The sequence below is a fragment of the Aotus nancymaae genome, unplaced genomic scaffold (assembly GCF_030222135.1).
Source record: "Aotus nancymaae isolate 86718 unplaced genomic scaffold, 86718_ANA_hifiasm-v0.15.2.pri h1tg000059l, whole genome shotgun sequence".
Lineage (NCBI taxonomy): Eukaryota > Metazoa > Chordata > Mammalia > Primates > Aotidae > Aotus > Aotus nancymaae.
In genome coordinates this window covers 62,505,678-62,526,718 of record NW_026988473.1, presented here as the reverse complement: position 1 = coordinate 62,526,718, position 21,041 = coordinate 62,505,678, and the positions used below count along the sequence as shown (strand labels likewise).

The 21,041-nt window shown below is 44.1% G+C and overlaps 1 protein-coding gene across 1 annotated transcript in view; it reads left to right on the top strand.

The window, feature by feature from the left end:
• TENM4 (teneurin transmembrane protein 4) overlaps positions 1-21,041 on the top strand; it is a 1,737,111-nt gene that overhangs the window by 1,674,448 nt on the left and 41,622 nt on the right. The window contains 4 exon segments of the mRNA XM_064365345.1: positions 1,281-1,530; positions 3,831-3,851; positions 11,447-11,679; positions 15,572-15,726. Of these exon segments, the coding sequence (XP_064221415.1) occupies positions 1,281-1,530; positions 3,831-3,851; positions 11,447-11,679; positions 15,572-15,726 (659 nt within the window).

Genomic DNA, 21,041 nt, shown 5'->3' with positions numbered 1-21,041 from the left:
TTGAGCCTAGGAGTTTTAGACCAACCTGGGCAACATAATGAGACCCCATCTCTATTAAAATAAATCTTTTTAAAAAATTAGCTGGGTGTGGTGACACATACTTGTGGTCTCAACTACTCAGGAGGCTGAGGTGGGAGGATCGCTTGAGCCCAGGAGTTCAAGGTTACAGTGAACCGAGAACGTGCCACTACACTCCAGCCTGGGCAACAGAGTGAGACCCTATCTCAATTTAAAAAAGAAAGAAAGAAATTAGTAGAATATCTGTAAAAATCTCAGGAAAGGATTTCCTAAAACCTAACAAAGCACAAACTTTAAAGTAGAAAAATGATTGATTAGAGTACATGAAAATTAAAGATATCTATCGAACAAAGGACAGCTTTGACCAAGCTAACAGGTAGCAGTTTGGGAGAAGATTCTGGTGATCTGGAAGAGCACAGCTCACTCGGGCTTCATTATGGAAGAGGTGAGACAGGGGCCAGAGGATCCAGTTTGGAAGCTATGAAGTGTGCCGGAGGAAATGGAGGATCCGGACTAAAAAGAAACAGGCTAGATATGGGAAGAAGCTTTCGAGTCATTGAGGTCAATGCCCTCATTGTGTGGAGGGCGAAGCAGGCCCAAGGGTAGTTACAGCAGTAAAGAGACCTATATGGGAGCTGGGATCAGCCTGTTAATACCGAAGCCAGGTAAAAACCCATCTCTTCTTGACGTTCCTTTGGTGAAGAGTTTCACTCATTCATTTCTATAAACATTCATTGGTATCTACACTGTGTCAAGTTCTGTGCTAAGCACTGGAGATACAGAAAGGAAAAAGACATAGTCTCCACACTTGAAATGGTACCAATTGAAAGAGAAAAACAAGTAAGTGCAATAAAGAATTCATGCTGTCACAGAGCTATGGACTGGGTCCATGAGATACAGACAACCTACCTGAGAGGCAGGCAGTGTAGCTGAATGGTTAAGCGCCAGACTCTGGAGCTCTTCCACTCATCATCTGTGTGACCTTGGGTGAGGTTGCTTAAGCTACCTGGACAGTCCCCTGTTACAGTAGGGATATTAGTAGTGCCTATCTTACAGAGCTGTGGAGAGAATTAAAGCTGAGTGACTTGTTTAGGACACTCTGAGTTCCATTATGGGGGTGAGGCAAAGCTTGAGCTGTGAGCCTAGAAATGGTTGATGGAGCTCTTGCATGCCTTGCAAAATCAGCGTGACTCTGTGGCCAACCGCAGGAAAAGATACCCGTTTGCTGCTCCATAGGCAATTCTGTTCTGTCCTTGTCCCAGGCATCCTACACAAAGGGAATGGGGAGAACCAGTTTGTGTCTCAGCAGCCACCTGTCATCGGAAGCATCATGGGCAATGGGCGCCGGAGAAGCATCTCCTGCCCCAGCTGCAATGGCCTTGCTGATGGCAACAAGCTCCTGGCCCCAGTGGCCCTCACCTGTGGCTCTGATGGGAGCCTCTATGTGGGTGATTTCAACTACATTCGTAGGATCTTCCCCTCTGGAAATGTCACCAACATCCTGGAGTTGAGGTATGTAAGGTGATGCTTTCTTCATAGTTCCTAATCACATCCCTTTGCCATCCTATGGGCCCCACTGCATTACCTACTGAGCCCAGAGAAGTGGGACAGAACAGAGCCTCACCTGTCAGACTCTGGGGCTTTTCACCTCCCAGCCCAAGCAGATGCTGTTTCCCCAGTGCACTGCAGTGAAGACAAGCCAGTAAGGACAGGGAGATGTCCCCAGCATCCAGGGTACATCTGTGACATAGAAGGCTGCCAGCAGCCCAAAATTAAACTCCTCAGATGCCATTGAATCTTCTTTCTGTTTTTTAGAACTAACCAGATTAGAATGAATCACATGAATCTTTTTTATACAAACAAGGGGCTAGGTGCCATTGCTCATACCTGCAATCCTAGCATTTTGGGAGGCTGAAGCAGAAGGATCACTTGAGGCCAGGAGTTTGAGATCAGCCTGTGCAACCTGGTGAGACCCCATCTCTACAGAAAATAATTTTAAAAATTAGCTGGGTGTGGTGGCACCCACCTGTAGTCCTAGCTACTCAGGAAGTTGAGGCAGGAGGATCCCTTGAACCCAAGGGTAGTTTTCTTCAACTGACCAATATAGAGATAAGGCCCACAGCCAAAAACCAGACAGTGCCTCTCTGCTCCTCAGGTACTACAGAAGCAGCTGAGTCAGGCTCTTTCCCCATCCTGACCCTGAGTGATGAACCACAGCCACGCTTATAGCTCAGGGAAAGAACCGATATGTTGGATTTTTCTCTATGTCTCCCTAACCTAGATCATTTTGGAACCAAGGCACTGTCATAGGGTGGGCTCTGGGGTCATGGAAAAGCTGTGCTTTAGAGATAAGAGAGCCTCATACTCCTTTGCAGGAGGAATTGCACCAAGCTCCCTCCCAGTTCTTTTAGGGAATGGAATCTGCCTGTCTTCTGGGCCAGGGTCCATGTGAGCAGGGCAGGCTCTGGAGCTGGAAAGTCTTCCTCCACAGTGGGCAAGGGAAAAGAAAACTCATTTTTGCTGGTCTCCTACTATTGCCAAGCATAACAATTCTGTAAGGTGTTTATTATTATCCCCCTTTGGTAAATGAGAAGATGGAGGCTTAGGGTATTTAAAGAACCTGCCTGAGGTCCAGCTTCTAGACTGGTAGACCCAAATCCAGAGATCATTATATACCTCTGCCTCGCCAAAGCCTGGTTACCTAGCCCAATGAGGGCCACTTTGACTTAATGCCTTGTTAAGTTCCTCCCTGGAAGGGAAGGCCATACTGCAAGAATCTCACTCTGCAGCACACGTGTGAAAGGAAGGCAGGGCCAACAGCCATAAGCCCTAAAGAGGAGAGTTAGTATCGGCCCCATGCACAGCACCAGACGACCACACATACAGTAGGCTCATAAGAAATAAGATATCGGCTGAATGAGAAGAGAACCGCCAGTGGAATATTCTCTGCCCTTCTTCTGTCTGTTATGAGTCTGACTGACACAGATAATCTATCAAGGAAGAAGGATCCTTTGAGCATATTTGTGTCAGCTGGCTGCATATGTGGACCACAACAGGAAGCGCCATGGGCGAGGAAATCAGCCCACCTCAGCGGAGAAGCTGTACAACTTTGGACAAATCACTGAACCTCCCTGGACCTCCATTTCCACCTCTTTCCAGTAACAGTCCCCATTTTCCCTGCCTCCCTCCCACAATTGTTGGGGAGATCATGACAGTGGATAAGGCAGGGAGGTGTAAGTGAAATTTGAAAAGAAAAATCAATTTAGAAGTATATTATCATTTGATATGTTTTCTTCCAGTCTTTTTTTTCTAGGCCTGTTTCTGAGTCATACCCTCCCTTCTAATTATAATCTATCTCCAATTCTGTATCCTATTATGAGGAGGCTCCAGGGAAGTGACCCAAGTTTGGGGAACTCTTTATAGGGAACTGTGCATATGGACACACAGAGCAGTAAGCCTATGTATCTCTGGGCATGTGTGTATACAGAGAAGAGAATCCACTATTCCAATCTCTGGCTTAGCCCTTGTTAAAGCAGCAGAATGTGTCAACCTAGTCCTCTTCCCCCAAAGTCAGCAGTAGTGGTGCAGGTGAAACCATGCCTCATCTGTGATATGTAGCTGCTTGTAAGTGAACTCACTGACAAGTAATATCCCATATAAAATATATCAGTGTCATAGCTGCTAAGTCTTTATTTATTATAGTATTGTATAGTACCATTGCTGCCAAGTGTTCAGGCTGCTAATAATGCTTCTAACCCTGCTGCTAACACCTCATTCTTTCTTCTATTCCCTGCTCTCCTATCTTCTGTCAGAAATAAAGATTTCAGACATAGGTAAGCCAACCAGTGGAGAATTTCCTGCCTCACCCCTGCCTTGTTGCATGCTGTATGGTAAGCTGCACGTGTCAATTTCAGATGACTGTATGGCAGAAGAATCCTGTGTGATTGGAACTGATTGGGGGTAATCAGTTGCATTGAGAGGAAGTCATTAATAATGGCAGGGATGGGTGGCAGGAGCCTGAACTCCTTGATCTGTTGCAAAGTGAGGCAGTTACTTTGATACTCTGAAAGTAATATGTGAAAGAATTTGAACCTTGGAATAGTAATTCGAATACCACAGTCTGCTTATCCTTAGAATAAATGAGGATGTCATCCTAACTGCATTGAGTGACTTTGATGGTCATGAAAGGAAGTCTGAGAACATCTTGATCAGGTGAACAGTCTGGAAGAAGACAGATTTCATATTTATACTTCTAGGGGCATTCAAGATTCCTCAGCTTGGGGATGCCAGGCAACGCCTCCCAAACGGCTTGCTATCAAGGAGAGAGCAAACTCCAGGAACCAACTGCAGAGATCAATCCTTAAATAAGACCTTTGTCCCAGAATAGGCTTGTCATGTAGACTCACAGCAAGATGCAGTAAACAGAAATGGGTCTAGTCAGGCACACCAAGACAAGTGTCTACCTGTCAGCATCACCTGTCACTGTGGAATTCACCTGACTCCTGGATAACAGTCACCTTGGAGTCCCCTGACCTCACATACATTATGGTGACTAGAAAAGTAACCCTGGGCAGATAGAGCTGTGGCTTGCATGACCACAGAAGTGGCTCTCAGTTGTCCACATGTGGCTCAGATCATAGTGGCATGGGGATAGTGCTAAGTTGGGATGAAAGTCTTGGGGATGGTGGAAAGAGTCAGATAGACCCAGAATCCAACAATGATTCTATCTTTTTTGATAAAAGTAGATACATTTTTCATGTAATAATTGTATGTGTTATTTTAAGAAAATATTCATTATATAAGTAGAAAATAGGATAATAATTATTTAATAATTAACACGTATAGAACGTTTACTATGTAGCAGATAGAGGGTTATGTGCTTTACATGGATTGTAGCATTCTATTCCCAGCCCACTCTGTGAAGTAGATATTCATGATTACATCCAGTAGACAGATGAGAAAACTGAAGCTCTCCAGTTATGTGGTCTTGAAAAAATTCCTTCATCTCTCTAAGCTTTGGTTTCTAACACAAGGTTAATAAAATCTCCCTTGGAGTGTTGTTTTAATGATCACAGAAGATGTTTGTAAACTGTTCAGTACTTTCAGGTACAGGGAGGAGCTCCAGAAATAGTAGTAGTAGTAATAATAATGATAACATACTATCGAGTTAACAGTATTATAATTTATTACAAAAATTATTATATGATAATGATGAGGCTTCTATCTTTCCCAAAAAGGAATTAAATCCTCTTACACCCAAAGGCACATGTATTAAAGTAAATCAAATAGAAATTGGTAACAAAAGAAAAAAGGAGGAAACATGTATGTGATTTATCAGATTAGGCTCTGAGCTTCCTGGCAGCAAGTGTAAATAAGAAAACATAATTATTTTCATACTTTACATTATCAGAAATGGAAAAACATACCCATTCTTCAGAAGGGGAATGTTTTTTTCCTGACACTGAAATCTGAGATTTTTGATAAGATTTGTATGGATGACACTGAACTATCTAATGGTCCATGCCTTCAACTTCAGTTGTACAGAAAACACAGAAGTACATTTCACATGAAGGTCTTGGATTAAAGCCTAGCATTTAACGTTGAAACATCTGGGATATAGCGGGGAAGAATCAGGAAGCCAGGTACCATCCAGCCCTGCTGCACATTCACTGTGTGGCCTTGGGCTGGTTACTTGGGAGTTTCTGCTTTCCAGTCTCATCATCTATAAACTGAAAGAGTTGTGGTTTGGGAATATTTTGTTTCTGATGTTCAATGATCTTTTTATATATTTACGGTATGACTTCAAACCCTTCGTCAATTCATTATTTTCTTGGGTACTAATAACTTTCTAAGATGAACCAAAGTAGAAGGGAGAAAAAGGAATTACTTTCTGCCTTGCAGTTTTCCAAAGACAACCAGGAGACAGAAAGCCTGAGCTCAGCTCTGATGTTAACTGCCACCTGGATATTGGCAAATCTCTTCCTCTCTCTGGGCTTCAGTGTCCCCATCAGTAAATGTTGGAGACGGATTTAAAAAATTATACAGTTGTGTCCACTTCCTCCATTAACTGTCTCAGCCACTCCCAGTAATATGTCTGTCCCCATGACTGGCGACTTGAGCCTGTGCGTGTGCTTCCCCAGGGCAGACTCATCTCTGCCTTTTGCTTTTCCAACCTCAGTGCCAGCCTGCCATGCCGAGCATGCTCAGTCAGAAACCCATAATCCACGGGGCATCTTCCTTTATGGACTCCTTCAGGGAACAAGCATCTTTGCCTCTTCCCAGAGCTCTTCTCTAGGGTCACAGAAGGTGTTTGAAGCCTTTTCTTCACAAGTACATTTGAACTCAAGTGTCCATCAAACCCAGCTACACATATTATATTAACTCAGAGCCCTTAACTGTCCCAGGAAATAGGTTGAACAGGACAAAAGAAAGTCTGACATACTTAGTGTTTCCATTATGCACCAAATCTTCTAGGAGTTTCTAAAGTGACCAGCTTTGCTTAAAAGCTGCCATTTATCGAATATTTTATTTTTTAGTGGAACACGCACTATGCTCAGAGATTTATATTCTTCATGAAATTTTGTAACAAAATAATCTTTTGAAATAGATGTGATTATCCCCATTTCTCAGCTTAAGAAAACCAAGGCTATGAAGTGATGTGACCAGGGTCACTTAGCCAGATGGATGGTAGAACTGGTATTTGAACCCTTGACTGTGTGGCTCCAGCACTCAGGCTCTTCCACTGGTTCTGAGAACCAGGGAATTAAGTTCTGCCAGGGCTGCCACCTTCTGTGGTTGAAGGACACTCCTTTGCACAAGGCAGACCTTACTCAGAGACAAAGAGAATTCTCACTCAGAAGCAAGTGAGCCTGTATGTCTCTACAGACTCCTAGGCTCTCGGCTCCTACTGGGAAATTCCCAACACCATCCAAAATGAGGGTAATAAGAAGCTTGGCTTCAGCTCATTAACTTCAGAAATGGTACCCTGAAGGTCTTTTGATTTTATGTCACTTCCAGAGAGACTAAGGTTATGTTCGAGGAACTAGAAAACTGTGAGTCCTCAGAGACTTCTACAGCAAACTGAAAATGAAGTTGTGATCTTACTCTGTGTCCAGCCCTGCTCAGGATCCTGGGGATCAGAATTGAATCAGACATGGTCCCTTTCCTGAGATGCTCCCTGTCCACACAACCAGGCCTGGGGCCTCAGCTGTAGGCCATCTTCCATCTCATGCCCTGAGACATTTACGATATGTAGAGTATTCTAAGGCCTTACTGCTCAAAAAACAGACAAGCAACATTGGCATGGGAACTTGTTAGAAATGCGGACTCTCAAGTTCTACACCCCAGAACTACTGAACTGAAATGTGCATTTAGCAAAGGCTCAAGGTGACACATTAAAGTTTAAAAAGAACTGCTTCAAGGCCGTGGTTCCCAAATCTGGCTGTGCTTCCAAGTCACCTGGAGAAACCTCAAAGGTATAGATGCCCACGCTCTTTAATCATTATTGGTAAGGCTTTTTTTTTAAAGCTTTCCAAGCCATTCTGATGTGTAGCCATGTGTGAGAACCACCACTGTACGACTGTTAGCAGTGAGTGTTTCCTATGTATACTCCAGCCAGGGAGGCTGATATCCTTTCGTAAATTCAGCAGAAATTTCTGGAGTACTTATTCTGCATCAGTGCAGTACAGAGCAGCAGAGACTGGTAGTCAGTCCTTGCCCTCAAGGAGTTCCAGATTTCATCCAAGAGACAAACAGAAAAGTTTAATTGGTGCCACAGATACTAAAAATACAAACTTCGTAAGCTCTAGGGGAGACACAATGAAGGAAGTGGCCAGTTCTACCAGTGGGGAAGAAGTGAGGGTTCAGGAATGGTATTACAGATGAGCTGAACCCAGAAGATGAGCAGGTACTCCCAGGTGAATATGGGCAGAGGAAGCTTTTGGATCCTGAGCAGCAGGGTGAGGAAATAGAAAGAACGCAGACTTTGGAGTCAAGCAGAACTCGGTTGGAATTTCATCCTGCCACTTGAGAATCTGTGATCCTAGACAAGTCACTTCACCTCTTCCAGTCTCAGTTTTCTGAAATATAAGGGAGAAAAGTACCTACATTACATGATAGTTGTGAAGAAAATGAGGTCTCGCATGCATCAAGTGCTAGCGCAGTGTCTGGGACAGGATCGGCATCCATAGGTGGTCACGGATGCATTCCTATCAGTGGTAGTCATCTCTGCAGCTCTGTTCTGCAGACAGGTGGTGCTGCAGCCTGGTGGCATCTAGATAGGCATCACAGACGCAGGTGCAGCTCCCAGTGCCAGGTGGCACAAGGACAAAATGAGTTGAAGAGTGTTCTAAGAGCTCTGCAAACTAGAAAGGGCTGTTGAGCTGTATAATTTCATTTGATCCTAATGACAAGCTTTTGAACATAGCTGAGCAGGGACTTAGTCATTTGACAGCTAAGGGACCTACGATTTGAACTATTTAGGTGACTCACCCAAATGAGAGCCCATACCTTCCAACTTCAAAGCTAGTTATTGTTTTCCCTATGCTTAACTTACCACCAGACCTCAAATTTGTCCTTGGGCTGAAATATGCAGCCACAGCTTTTATAGACTCTGAGGTAATCCTGACAATGCCACCCTGTCCTGGAATTCACTGATCTGAAAAACTCCACATAAGTGACACTTCTCTGGAGCAGTGCAGGGAGACATGAGCTGGAAACTTAGGGGGTTAATATAAGTGGACAGGGCCCCCTCACCATACCCCCTCAGGGACCATTTTCTACCAAGGTAAATAGCACCAGTTTATCATGAGTGACGTGCAAAGAAATGAGAAACATCACCCCACCTCAGCGCTGTCATCAGAAAAGCAGAAAGATCAAGGCTGCCCCCACATTACAAAGTAGGATCTGAGGTCACTGCATTTTATTTAGCCAGAATTGATGTCATCTGGGAAGATTATATCTGTGCTACATTAAAGGGTAAGTCACAGGGAACATTTCAAAATAGACAGGATACCTGTCCTGTTTACTGCTACCCCCAAAGAGAAGTAAAAGAAGAGCTGAATAATGTAAATGCCAACACTACCTAAGTAATCTAAAAATAGACATGTCTTCTACTTAAAACAAGTGACTGCTATTGGCTAGAAGGCACAAAGCAGAACATTGGAAAAACAAAAATGAATAAATCCAGTCTCTTCCCTTCAAGCATTGATGATCAGGTTTTGGAGACACACATATAAATGAACAGTCACAGCATTATGTCCTATCATCCAGGAATGAATGGATACAAATCTCCACACACAGGGAGAAGGCTGGGGAAGGTTTGCAGAGGAGGGAGCATTTAAACTGACATGTTAAGAGTGAATAGGAAAGGGAGGGGCAGGGCATACTGCAGAGCAGGAGCAGCAGGTGCAGGCAGGCTTGAGGTGTGCTGCAGGGACAGATAGGTCTGTGGCCAGATGCAGGGTGTCTGGGAGGGGAGGGAGGCTGGGAGGGTGGAGCAGCACAGCACAAATCTGGGATTTGTTGGGGGAGGGCGAGTCCTAACTTCTCTGTAAGAATCAGGGAGTCCCAGAAGGGAAAGCATTGAAATGGCAGGTTGGTATTTGGGTTAGATCAAGAAGAATGGCTTGAAGAGGACCCAGGCTACAGGCTGAGAGACCTGCCCTTGGTTCAGAAAAGATGTGATGGGACAGGAGTTTTAGGGTTAAGGAGGAAGGACAGTTGGAGAAAATCATACCAGGTTAGTTGAATTCAGGGAGAGAAAACAAAGGAAGGAAAGCCTTCGGTCTGGATGCCTGGCCCTTTTCGAGGTAGCCAGTCCCCAACTACACTGTCCAAGACAAGAGACATTTATAATGACAAACCTCCCAGGGCCAGATTAAAACCCTCAGTGACCTAGATACAGAAAAGATTATGATGCCCCAGCCTTCACAGGGAATTCATAAATCACCAATCTGTAAAATAGAATTTTGCTTTTCAAAAGAACCCAAAACTTACATACCTGATAAATGCAAAATTGCTTCTTTCTAGACTTCTCAAATTCTCTTGCATTCATCGTGAAGGGGGTCTGCAGTGCTTTGGCCCTGATGGTGCTCTCATTACCGTTCAGTCTGTCCCGAGTCCCCTAGCACAGTTTATGCCTCACTGTAGGTGAAAATGGCCAGCACTAGGCCATCCAGGCCAAACAGAGAGCGCTTCATTTGAATCAAAGTACTTTTCGGAGACTTGGATGGGGTTGCCAATATTGAGATGCAGTTTCAGGGCCCAGCAAATGTTCAGGCCATGCACAGGAACTCCAGATTAGCTTCTCAGAAGCGCCGAGTTCAACTCCAGTGTGCTCTAGACTTGAAAGAATTTGTGTATCAGTACCAGGGGATAGAAAAATTCAGATGTAATAAGAGATATCTACTACGTAGTCGTCTCCAAGTGCAAGAAGAGACACAATCATGGGTAATTAAAATAAAAATTATTATTGAGCATCTACACTATGCTAAAAGTAGCTTTTTATTATTTTCTCTCTAATTTCCCCAACATACCAGCAAGGTAGCTGTTAACACCCCCATGTTGCACATAAAGACACTTTGAGGCTCAGGAGGCCAGGTAACTTGCCCAAGTTTAAGAACCAAGAAATTACAGAGCTAAACTTGGAACCCAGACTGATCTGATTCCAAATCCTGTGCCTTTTCCTCACCCTATGGCTAGAGACAGTGCTTTGTCTCCCCAGCGCCTCTATATAGTCAAGCTTCTTTCTCCTCTGTTGGCACAAGCCTGGTGTTTATAACTGTTTTTCAGAAACAGAAACATCATCAGCACTGCTCTTCTGTGTTGCTTATTTTTTTTCTTGGGTTTCGCTGCAAATTACAAACTAATCCTGCCATTCATTTATATCTGACTGCCAGAGGGAGACTCCTGGGCTCCTGATAAGTATAACATGAGTATCAACTAAAGACAGTGTTGATGCTGACCAGGAGTCAGAGCCAGCCGGGGTTTCATCCATCAGTCCCAAGATGGAGATGAGGGATTGCTGTAAAACTCCTCTGGAAAGGGGCTAGTGTTTGTGAACTCTTGAAGTGTTTTTTTAAAGTCAAGAGCATCCGTGTTTCTAGCCTGAATGAACAGGCCACCTCTGGTAGGCCTCAGTGATCATCTTCTTAAGAAAACAGGTATTTAGCACCTGATACAAACATGGCACTGAGCTGGTCATCTCAATCATTGGCAAGGGGTTTTTGCAAGAACAGTGAGTGGGAAGGATAGTTAAGCCAGCAACTGAGGTCAGAAAAGTTGGGGAACCATCACCCAAAATAGGGGTATCATCTCCATAAGACATTTTGGCTTGGATTCTAAAGGGCCAGGGGTTCGTCTGTGCATCTCTAACTACTCACAGGAAAGAAGAAAATGCCCACCAGTTGGCCATGTCTTTGTTTTCTAGTCACAGCCCAGCACACAAATACTACCTGACCACAGACCCCATGAGCGGGGCCGTCTTCCTTTCCGACACCAACAGCCGGCGGGTCTTTAAAATCAAGTCCACCGTGGTGGTGAAGGACCTTGTCAAGAACTCTGAGGTGGTTGCAGGGACAGGTGACCAGTGCCTCCCCTTTGATGACACTCGCTGCGGGGATGGTGGGAAGGCCACGGAAGCCACACTCACCAATCCCAGGGGTAAGGCCTTGCCTTAGAAGCATTGTCAATAACATTTATTGGGATATTGTCCATTTCAGAAAAATATGCATGATTGATACTGTGAAAATTTTTGGAAAATACCAAGAAATATAGGGAGGATGGTGAAAACTGTGATAATTCCACCTGCTAGAAATATTCCCAGTTAACATTTCCTGTCTTCTCTCCTAGTCTTTTTTCAAAGTGTTTGTGTGTATGTAGTGTTTACTAAAACAATGAGATCACATTAAGCAAACTGTTTTAGCAGATGCTGTTTTCCTCCAAATGCTAGATCCTGAACATTTCTCCATGTCATTAAATGGTTTCTGTGTACTCGTTTTTAATGATTATAAAGTATTCCAGCAAATGGATGTCCCAGTCCTCTACTATTAGACATGTATGCTGTTTCTCATGTTATTGTTATACAAAAAACATTTTAGTGCATCATGTTTTCATATGTTCATATGCTATTGGGTGGGTTAACTGTAGGTCTCAATTCTGAGTCCCTGAAGAAGTTGAACCTCTAAATGCCTGCAATCACAATTTTTCATTCTCTTATTCAGCAAATATTTGAGTACATAGAGTACAGTGGTTGCATAGATAAGTTCGTTGTAGCAGAATAAATAAGACTTGAGTATAAATCACTGTGACTTGGATGAGAGGAAGAAAGAGCTGTACATGGGGGTGTAGAGCCAAGAGAGACCCCTGTGCCTTGGAGCCTGGGAAAGCTGTTTGGAGAAGCCATCATTATCCATACTTAGTGGAGTGTTCACTGTGTTGCAAGTCCTATAGCCAGTGACTTACAGTGTCTAAGCCCCAGGGTTCTCACTGATAGAATGGGAGTAATAATGCCATCTGTGTCAACCTCCTAGGCTTATTCTGATGGTCAAAATTAATATGTTAAATAATTCTATAGAAACTTTATAAATGATTGTATTATTAAATAGTTCCAGATTTCAGGGCCCAGTTCAAATCAAAGCAGAAGATTCTTGTGAAATCAGACATTTGCCATCTACAGCTGAGTGACTTTGGGCAATCACTTAAGCTCTCTGAGCCTCATTTTCCTTATCTATGTAATAGGGATATGCTGCACAGTTGTAATACAGATTGAATATTATTAGGAATGTAAATGCTTAGTACAGTAGTGCCAGGCACACGGTAAACATCCCATAAATGATGATTCCTATTATTGTTGTTCTATTATATCACGTCACGTCATATCACATTGTCTCTACCACATACCTGGAGTGTCAGGTGGTAATTGTGTGGGGTAAATACTGTATCAACAAAGGTTAATCCCTCCTAATTATGATTTCCAAATACTAGAGAGCAGCCGGGAATGGAAGGAACAGTAGGCTTGCACTTAGAAGCCCTATGTGGTTTTCCTCTGCCACTGGCTGGCTCTGGGACCTCCTCCTCTGGGCCTCAGTTTCCCCATTGCTCAATGAATGAACAGGCTGGGCTGAATCCCAAGACCCTTTTCAGCCACAACATTCTACTCTCCTAGGTTTAAAACCACTTTTTTCTGAGAATTTTTATTCTCTCCAGGGCTTTTTCAGTTGTCTCCACACGTGTATTTGCTTCCCCACTCTTGCAGCCCCCTATCCTCACACAGATGAAGTAGCAGTGCATTTACCCAAAAGCCCGTGATTAACCCAGATAGAAAAGACGAGGGTGCCACAGTATGCAGGCACTTTGTAGCAGGGAGGAGAAAAGATGTCCATCTACTTAACACAACAAAAGGAGAAAAAAATCAAGTAATTAATCAGGGACAGATCACTTAGCCTGTGCAGCCAACTCTGTAAACAAGAAGCCCGACTATTCATGGAGCACTCATCAGTCCTAGCAGAAGGAAGAGGAAGACAGGGCATAGCTAGGCAGACAAGAAAAGGTCTGTCTTGGCATTTAAAGAATGAAATTAATGTACATTTGAGACAGGACCATGAGAAAGGCTTCCCAGCCTTGAGGCTGCCTGGTCCTCTGTGTGAAATCACTCTCCATCCTGAACAGCCTAAGAAGGGACACCTGGTGCTCCAGCAGTTTCTCAGCACTCAGAGGCCCCTGGGCTTCTTAAAGCACCTGCTAGCCAGTGAGAGACACATGGGCCCCCGGACGAGGGCCTTGAAACCCTCAAAGTGCTGGCCACTTTCTCATCATTACAATGGTCGTTAGTAATTATTGAAGGCTAATCACTGCAAGTCAGTCAAATGTTAGAATCCTTGTTTTATCAGTGAGGAAATGAAGACTTAAAAGTGAAGTAATATATATACCTTTTAATACAACTGGAAAATTATAATTCAAGTCTCTCCACTTTGGTGAAGCCTTCCCGACTCTTCTTCCACTGCCTTCCCCAGAGAAAACAGAGCAGAACCAAAGTGACCAGAATCTGCTGCATTTTACCATGACCCTCTCAAGTCAGTCCTTTCCTATGATGTTCACATGGTTCTGATTCATTCCTGTGCCTTCCCATCTAAGCTGGGTGCTCCCCGGGGCCATGTCTCATCTGTATCCCATGACAGTTCATGGTTATGTCTTATGTCTGACTCTTGCGATTCTGAACCTGGGGTGGAAATTACTATGACCCATGAATACTATTAAAGCATAGCTTACTCCCAGTGCCAGCTGTCCCCTGAATTAGTATTTCCAGGAGTTAGGCCAGCAGGTGTATATTGAAAAAACTCTTTAGGTGCCTCAATGCACATCACAGGCTGAGAGGTACTGATGTAGTGGAGTGGTTCTCAGACTCTGGTTTGTGTCATTATCACCCAAGGTGCTTGTCAGAAATGCAGATAGAAGCTCAGACTCCACTTGAGAGATTCTGAAGCAGCTACCTAGGGGGTGCATTTTAGCAAGCTCCCCAGGGGATTCCCATACACATCCAAGAGTGAGAAATACAGATTTGGAACGATCCCATTGTTTGACAGCTGGGAAAACAAAGGCAGAGATGCTCAGTGACTTGCCCGAGGTCACGCAAGCTGGGTCAGGGAGAAAGTTAACAGGGTGAGACGGTCTGGTGAATGAAGCAGGTGATGTTGAGTAGTGATTCTGACTCCTCTCCTCAAAGTGTCGCCTTTAGAAATTCAACGATATTCTCTACACAAATCCATAGGATTCTATTTAGATGCTGTACTTTTGTAATAATGAATGGGGCTAAAATAATAAGAATAGAAAAGCATGAAGGACACAGGTGGCTCATGCCTGTAATCCCAGCACTTTGGGAGGCCAAGGTGGGTGGATCACCTAAGGTCAGGAGTTCAAAACCAACCTGGGCAACATGGTGAAACTTCACCTCTACTAAAAATAAAAAAAAATTTAAAAAGGCAGGGATGGTGGTACACACTTATAGTCCCAGCTACTCAGGAGGCTGAGGCAGGAGAATTGCTTGAACCTGGGAGGTGGAAGTTGCAGTGAGCCAAAATTGCACCACTGCACTCCAGACTCTGTCTCAGAAAAACAAAAAAAGAAAAGAAAAATGGTTACCAAAAAGGGGAACTGATTATTATAATTACAGAGCTTCAGAAGTAGGTGAATTGAAATAATTCAGTGTTGATATTGAAAAAGATCCTCATTACCACTAAATCTCTAGTGTTTAAAAACCCCCAGAAGTTATGAATCCAGTTTTAGTGGATGGCTAAGGTGATAGATTAAAACCTCAGGAGGCAGCAAGGTGGGAGGAGCAGAGTCCCGTAAGATCTGAAAACCTGGGTTCTAATCCCTGCTTTGAACAAGTCACTGAAGGCCTCTGAGCCCCAGACTTCTCATCCTTAAAAGAGGAATGAAGGTTGTGGGAGGATCAAACCCAATCATGTAATCTGTCAACTAGCAAGGCTCCAGAAATGCCTAGGTCATTGTCATCTCTGATGCTGAATTTTTGTTTTGGCCTCTCTGCCCCCAGGAATTACAGTAGACAAGTTTGGGCTGATCTACTTCGTGGATGGCACCATGATCAGACGCATCGATCAGAATGGGATCATCTCTACCCTCCTCGGTTCCAATGATCTCACATCAGCCCGGCCGCTCAGCTGTGATTCTGTCATGGATATTTCCCAGGTAAGATGGCTTCATCTCAGAGCCCTGGGACTGCCCACTCATCCTCTCATCTGCCTCCCAGCCAGCCTGCTGGCCATTCATCTTTGATGAATGATTGTATTATTCAATCCTGGACTGAAATCTCTATACCCCTGGCCCTAACTACCTTTGTCTGAATCTCAGCATGGGATTTTCTTTAACCAAACTCTCCGATACCGGCAATATATTTTTACAGACAAGTCTTTAAAGAGCACCTACTTGGTGCCAGGCTGTGATGAGCACCAAGGACACAAAGATAAGTAAGATACAGCCATGACCTGGGAGTTCACCATCAAGGGTAACAAGTGGAACTTCAGGGGACAGTGAAGAAGTCTCCCGAAGGAAACCTCAACAGCAGCAGAGTAGGATGGACAGAGCTTTACACTGTGGGACATTAAATCCATTGCCACCTGAACTTTCTCTTTGGTAACACTGATAGGTATTTTTACATTGCCTGCTCTCTTTCTAAGCTACATAGGTCAGAAATTCTGTCAGTAACCGGGGTGCCTGGTTACCCAAATATGAGCACAGTCCATATTTGTCGATTGATGAATCGATTGACTGAATCCTAGCTTTTGCCAGTCACTCACTCAGTAACTTTAGATGTCTCTAAAGTCTTTTGAGCCTCACTTTTTATATCTGTAAAATGGAAATAATTCACATCAGCCAAGCAAGATTACCCTGAAGATACATGAAACAATGCATGCACGACTCCTAGCATTGCTTGGCCCTTCAGAGGTGCTGAATGTACAAAAGCTCTAGTGCCTACTTCCACACAGGAGGTGGCATTTGTGCAAGTTTTACAGGTTGAATAGAGTAGGCATTTGCTGAGTGGCAAGAAAGAAAAGGAGACATTTCACACAAAGGGAACAGGATGTGCAAAGCCATAAAGATGTTAATGAGGCTGGTACACTCAAAGCATAAAATTGAAAAACCAGAGCGTATGATGCTTGGAAGCAGGTGGCTGGAATTGAAACAGGAAGCACGGTTTGGGTCCAGGTAAGGAAGTACCTTGCCATACCATGCCAAAGAGTTTGGACATTAATAGGTGGATACCAGGAACCCAGTATAGGTCAAAAAGAGACACAAGTGACTGGCTATCCAGCATGTCCTTAGTACATCCTGTGATGACTTGGCAAGGGTATGTCCTTTGTTGCTGGATCCTTTGGCCCAGCCGGGCCCATGCTGAATCAGTGGCCTGTGCTGAGTCTTGCCAACATTACCAAAACCTGGGAAATCAGGAGCATTGAGTTACATCAAATTGCAAATTGATTTCAGCTCCAGCGACATTTGGCTTTTAAACCTCTTTATTTTTAAGGAGCCTGCACAGACTCGGCCTTTTCCACTAACTGGCACCTGCCACCAGCCTTGCTGGTCGTGCCTGCCTCTGTTACTGACATGTCACTGAATCCTTCCACAGAACATTGTGGATGCTGCTGGTGGCCCCAGCACTCATGTCACCTCCCCGTCACATGCTGGGATGGTTTCCCTCTGTGCCAGCTAATGTGACTGTTTTTCTCCAGAATGGAAGCTGTTCTCTGCCACTTGTCTTTGCACTTTTGGCAGGCTTACCCTTGCTGGCTAGAGAGTTTCTCTCTCTGGTCTGTGAGCAAGCTTGAATTACCCATCAGGAAGCCGCCATGGCCTAAGGATGTGCATACAAGTGTTTTCAGTTCTCAAAACAGCCAACACAGGGTGCCGAAAATTTTCAATCCACACATCGGAAAATTGTTTAACTTTAGATAGAGGTACTGCCAAGCAGTCCGATCAAAGACTTGGAAGACAACTGGCATATGGCGGAGGGGGAAAAAAAATGCTAAAACCCACACTTAGATTCAAAAATCCTGGACTGAAATCTCTATACCCCTGGCCTTAACTACCTTTGTCTGAATCTCAGCATGGGATTTTCTTTAACCAAACTCTCCGATACCGGCAATATATTTTTACAGACACATATGCGCAGGTGTCACGGGCTTTCATTCTCAGAGCTTCCTCTGAGAAGAGGTTCATGCCCCGTGGGGAGCATGAAGGTAAGCCAGAGAGAGCACACAGCTCAGAGGCAAGAGTGTGAAGGGGAGAGCCAAGGAACTTGGACCAGCTCCTTTGGGAGGAGACAAACCAGGCCCAAAAATAAACTAAAGAGAGAAGCACATAGCAGTGAAGGAACAGAAGGAAGTTGCAACCTGTGAAGAAGTGGAGATGGCCACCACGGACAGAGAATAACTCTCTGCTTAGGCTCCAAAATAAGAACTTAGTATGTGCCAGGCACTCTGTTAGAAATGGCAGTACAGGATAAGTACAATTTCTCTTTTCTTACTTAGGTATCACAATAATCCATCTTACAGATAAGAATACTGCAGCGTGGTGAAAGAAAAGGCATTTATAAATGTAGAGCCCTGTACCAGATTCCATCAGGGATATGGAAATGAATTTTTTAATGAAATTATGTAAATAAATTGTCTAGTACAGTGCCCAGCAGCTAGTAATAGGATGTGAATACTAGTTCCCTTCAAAATTCACAAATAACTTCCTTGTACATTGTCTTGTTTAATCCTCACATCTACCCTATGTAATATGTATTATCCCCTTTTACATATAGAGAAAGAAGTTGAGTGTTTAAAAAACTTGAGTTAGGTGACACATGTAGCAGCTGTGGAACTGGAATAGGAAGTGAGATGTCCTGACCGCAGTCTCTCGCTCCCTCTATACCATTCGCTGGTCCTTCCTTCGTTCCTTCATTCATTCATTCGACAATCCATTTTTCCAGGAAAATCACTCTGCAACAAGGCAGCCAGCTCCAAGTGCTTAATAAAGGCACAGAATGCTCAGGTGGACAGGGGAGAGGATCCCGTTCCACACTGGAACCATAGAACGCGGGAGCTGAAAGCCTTCTGAAATTGTAGTCCATTCATTTTGGGGATGGAAAATCGAGTCTCAGCATGATTATCGCTAATAGGGTGGTGAAACCAGAGAGGCTTAGGTAGTTGGTCTGGTGCAGCATCATCACACAGGCAGTGTGACAGAGTGAGGACTGACTCCAAGAGCAATGCCCCTTCTCCTTTCCCAGGCACCTCTGTGCACATGGCATAAGGGGAGAGTGTAGGAAAGTACTTGTTCTTCATTCCTTCCTCTCTTCCCTTTCCCCTCTCCCTCCACTGACTCTATCACCCCCCACTCCTCCCATCAAGGAGCCATCTTTTTATCATAACGACAGGCAGAAAGGTCTCCACAAGCAGGTCCCCAAGGTGCCACAGGACCAGAAGGCATAAAATATTTAGCAGCCAGTGTTCACAAGAAGTGCATTTTAAGAAATTGAAAATTCCCCTGTCACTTTAGAGCAAACTGTGTTCTTGATGCAACCAAAAGCTGCCACGACACTGCCCAGAGAGAGTGGGGAGTAGGAAGCAGCAGCCCTGGCCCGTCTGCAGGGACAGAGGGAGCTGGGAGTAAGCGGACAAGAAGACTTTAGGAAGCAGGACCTGAAAATCGTGCTCTGAAGAACTGAGAAAGGGCCTGCCCCTCTGAGAATGTCCCTGAGCTGATGGAAGCAGATGGAGGCAGCCTCACTCGTGTGTACATAATGTATTGGGCTTTCTTTTTACATTGGTAAACTACCACGTTTACATTGTAGTAAATATAAGAAGTTAGAAATCATGAAGAAGAAAATTAAAATCACCTTTAATCCCAGTGTGGTAAACATTTTGATATATATCCCTCAAGCATTTAATCTCTGCTTTAACTATAATCTAGCTAAACTTCTTGTTGTTTTTTTTCCCCATTAGTATCCCACCGTGCTTGCAGTTCTGTAACCTGTCCTTTCTACTTAATACATAGCAAACATTTCTCCATGTCGTTAAATATCCATCTATAACATCACTTTTAACGACTATACACAGTATTCTAATTTATAAGTAAACTAAGTGTACTATTAGTTAGCCGATTCTCAGTTGTTAGGCATTTGAATTGGTTCTCAGTTTTCATCATTATTAAAAACACTCTTATAGACAATGGTATATTAGTAAATTCCTGGAAGAAAAACTTCTTGTCTAAAAGCATACACTTAGGCCAAACACGGTGGCTCACACCTGTAATCCCTGTACTTTGGGAGGCCACGGTAGGCAAATTGCTTGAGCCCAGGAGTTTGAGACCAGCCTGGGCAAGATGGCAAAGACCTGTCTAATATATACATATATAATATATATATGTATGCAAATATATATGCATATATGCACAAAATTAGCTGGGCACAGTGGCGCATGCCTGTAGTACCAGCTACTCAAGAGGCTGAGGTGGGAGGATCACTTTAGCCTGGGAGGTGGAGGCTGCAGTGAGTCAAGATTGTGTCACTGCACCTCAGCTTGGGTGACAGAGTGAGACCCTGTCACATACATACATACATATGTAAATAAAAATAAAGGTATACACTTGCTTAAGCAAGCCCCAAATTGGACCAAATATCAAGGGTTTGTAGGGCGCTCAGGAAGTCTAAGGCAATGAATTTTTAGGTGAGTGGAAAAATCAGCAGTAGGGTGCACCTATCAGTGCTTCCAACCCACACAAAATGTGGCTGGACCTCCTAGGGACACAGTTGGCAAAGGGTTCCCCTTAGTGCCAACACCTCCCAGTGTGATCCAACAATTCAGCCTCCATGTCCACCGAAGAAAACATTCCTCTCCTTATACCATGCCAGCTACAACCCCCTGGGTGCCCACTTGAAGACTCACCATGACCCATGCCAGTTTCCCAGCCTGGCTCAGAGGAGGCTCCACATGGGTTCCAGCACTTCTGAACACCTTGTTCCTACTATCAGCTTCAGTAATCCCTTCCAGGTGGACGTGTGTTCTGAGGTACTAGAAACTATTGTCTGGAGCAGGGCTTCATAAACTTCAGTGTGCACAGAAATCACCCAGGGATTTTGCTTAACTGCAGATACTGATTCAGTAGGTTTGGGGGAGGCCTGTCATTCTGCATTTATGCGCAGCTCCCAGGTGAGCTGATGCTGATGACCACACATGAGGAGCAAGGATCCAGTCATGATTCTCAAGCCCACGTCAGGATCACTCAGGAAGCTTTTTGAAATAATGCCCATGCCCAGGCTCCACACCCAGTAATCTGATTTCACTCACCAAGGGTGGGGTATGCACACCATTATTTTCTAAAATCTCCGCAGATAATTTGAATGTGAGGCCAGATTTGAGAATCACTGGTCTAGAGCTATGACAGACAGAGGCCATGGTTATGTTGTCTTTATATCTCTAGCACCCAGCCAGCTGTGAATCCATGAACTCAAAGAATTG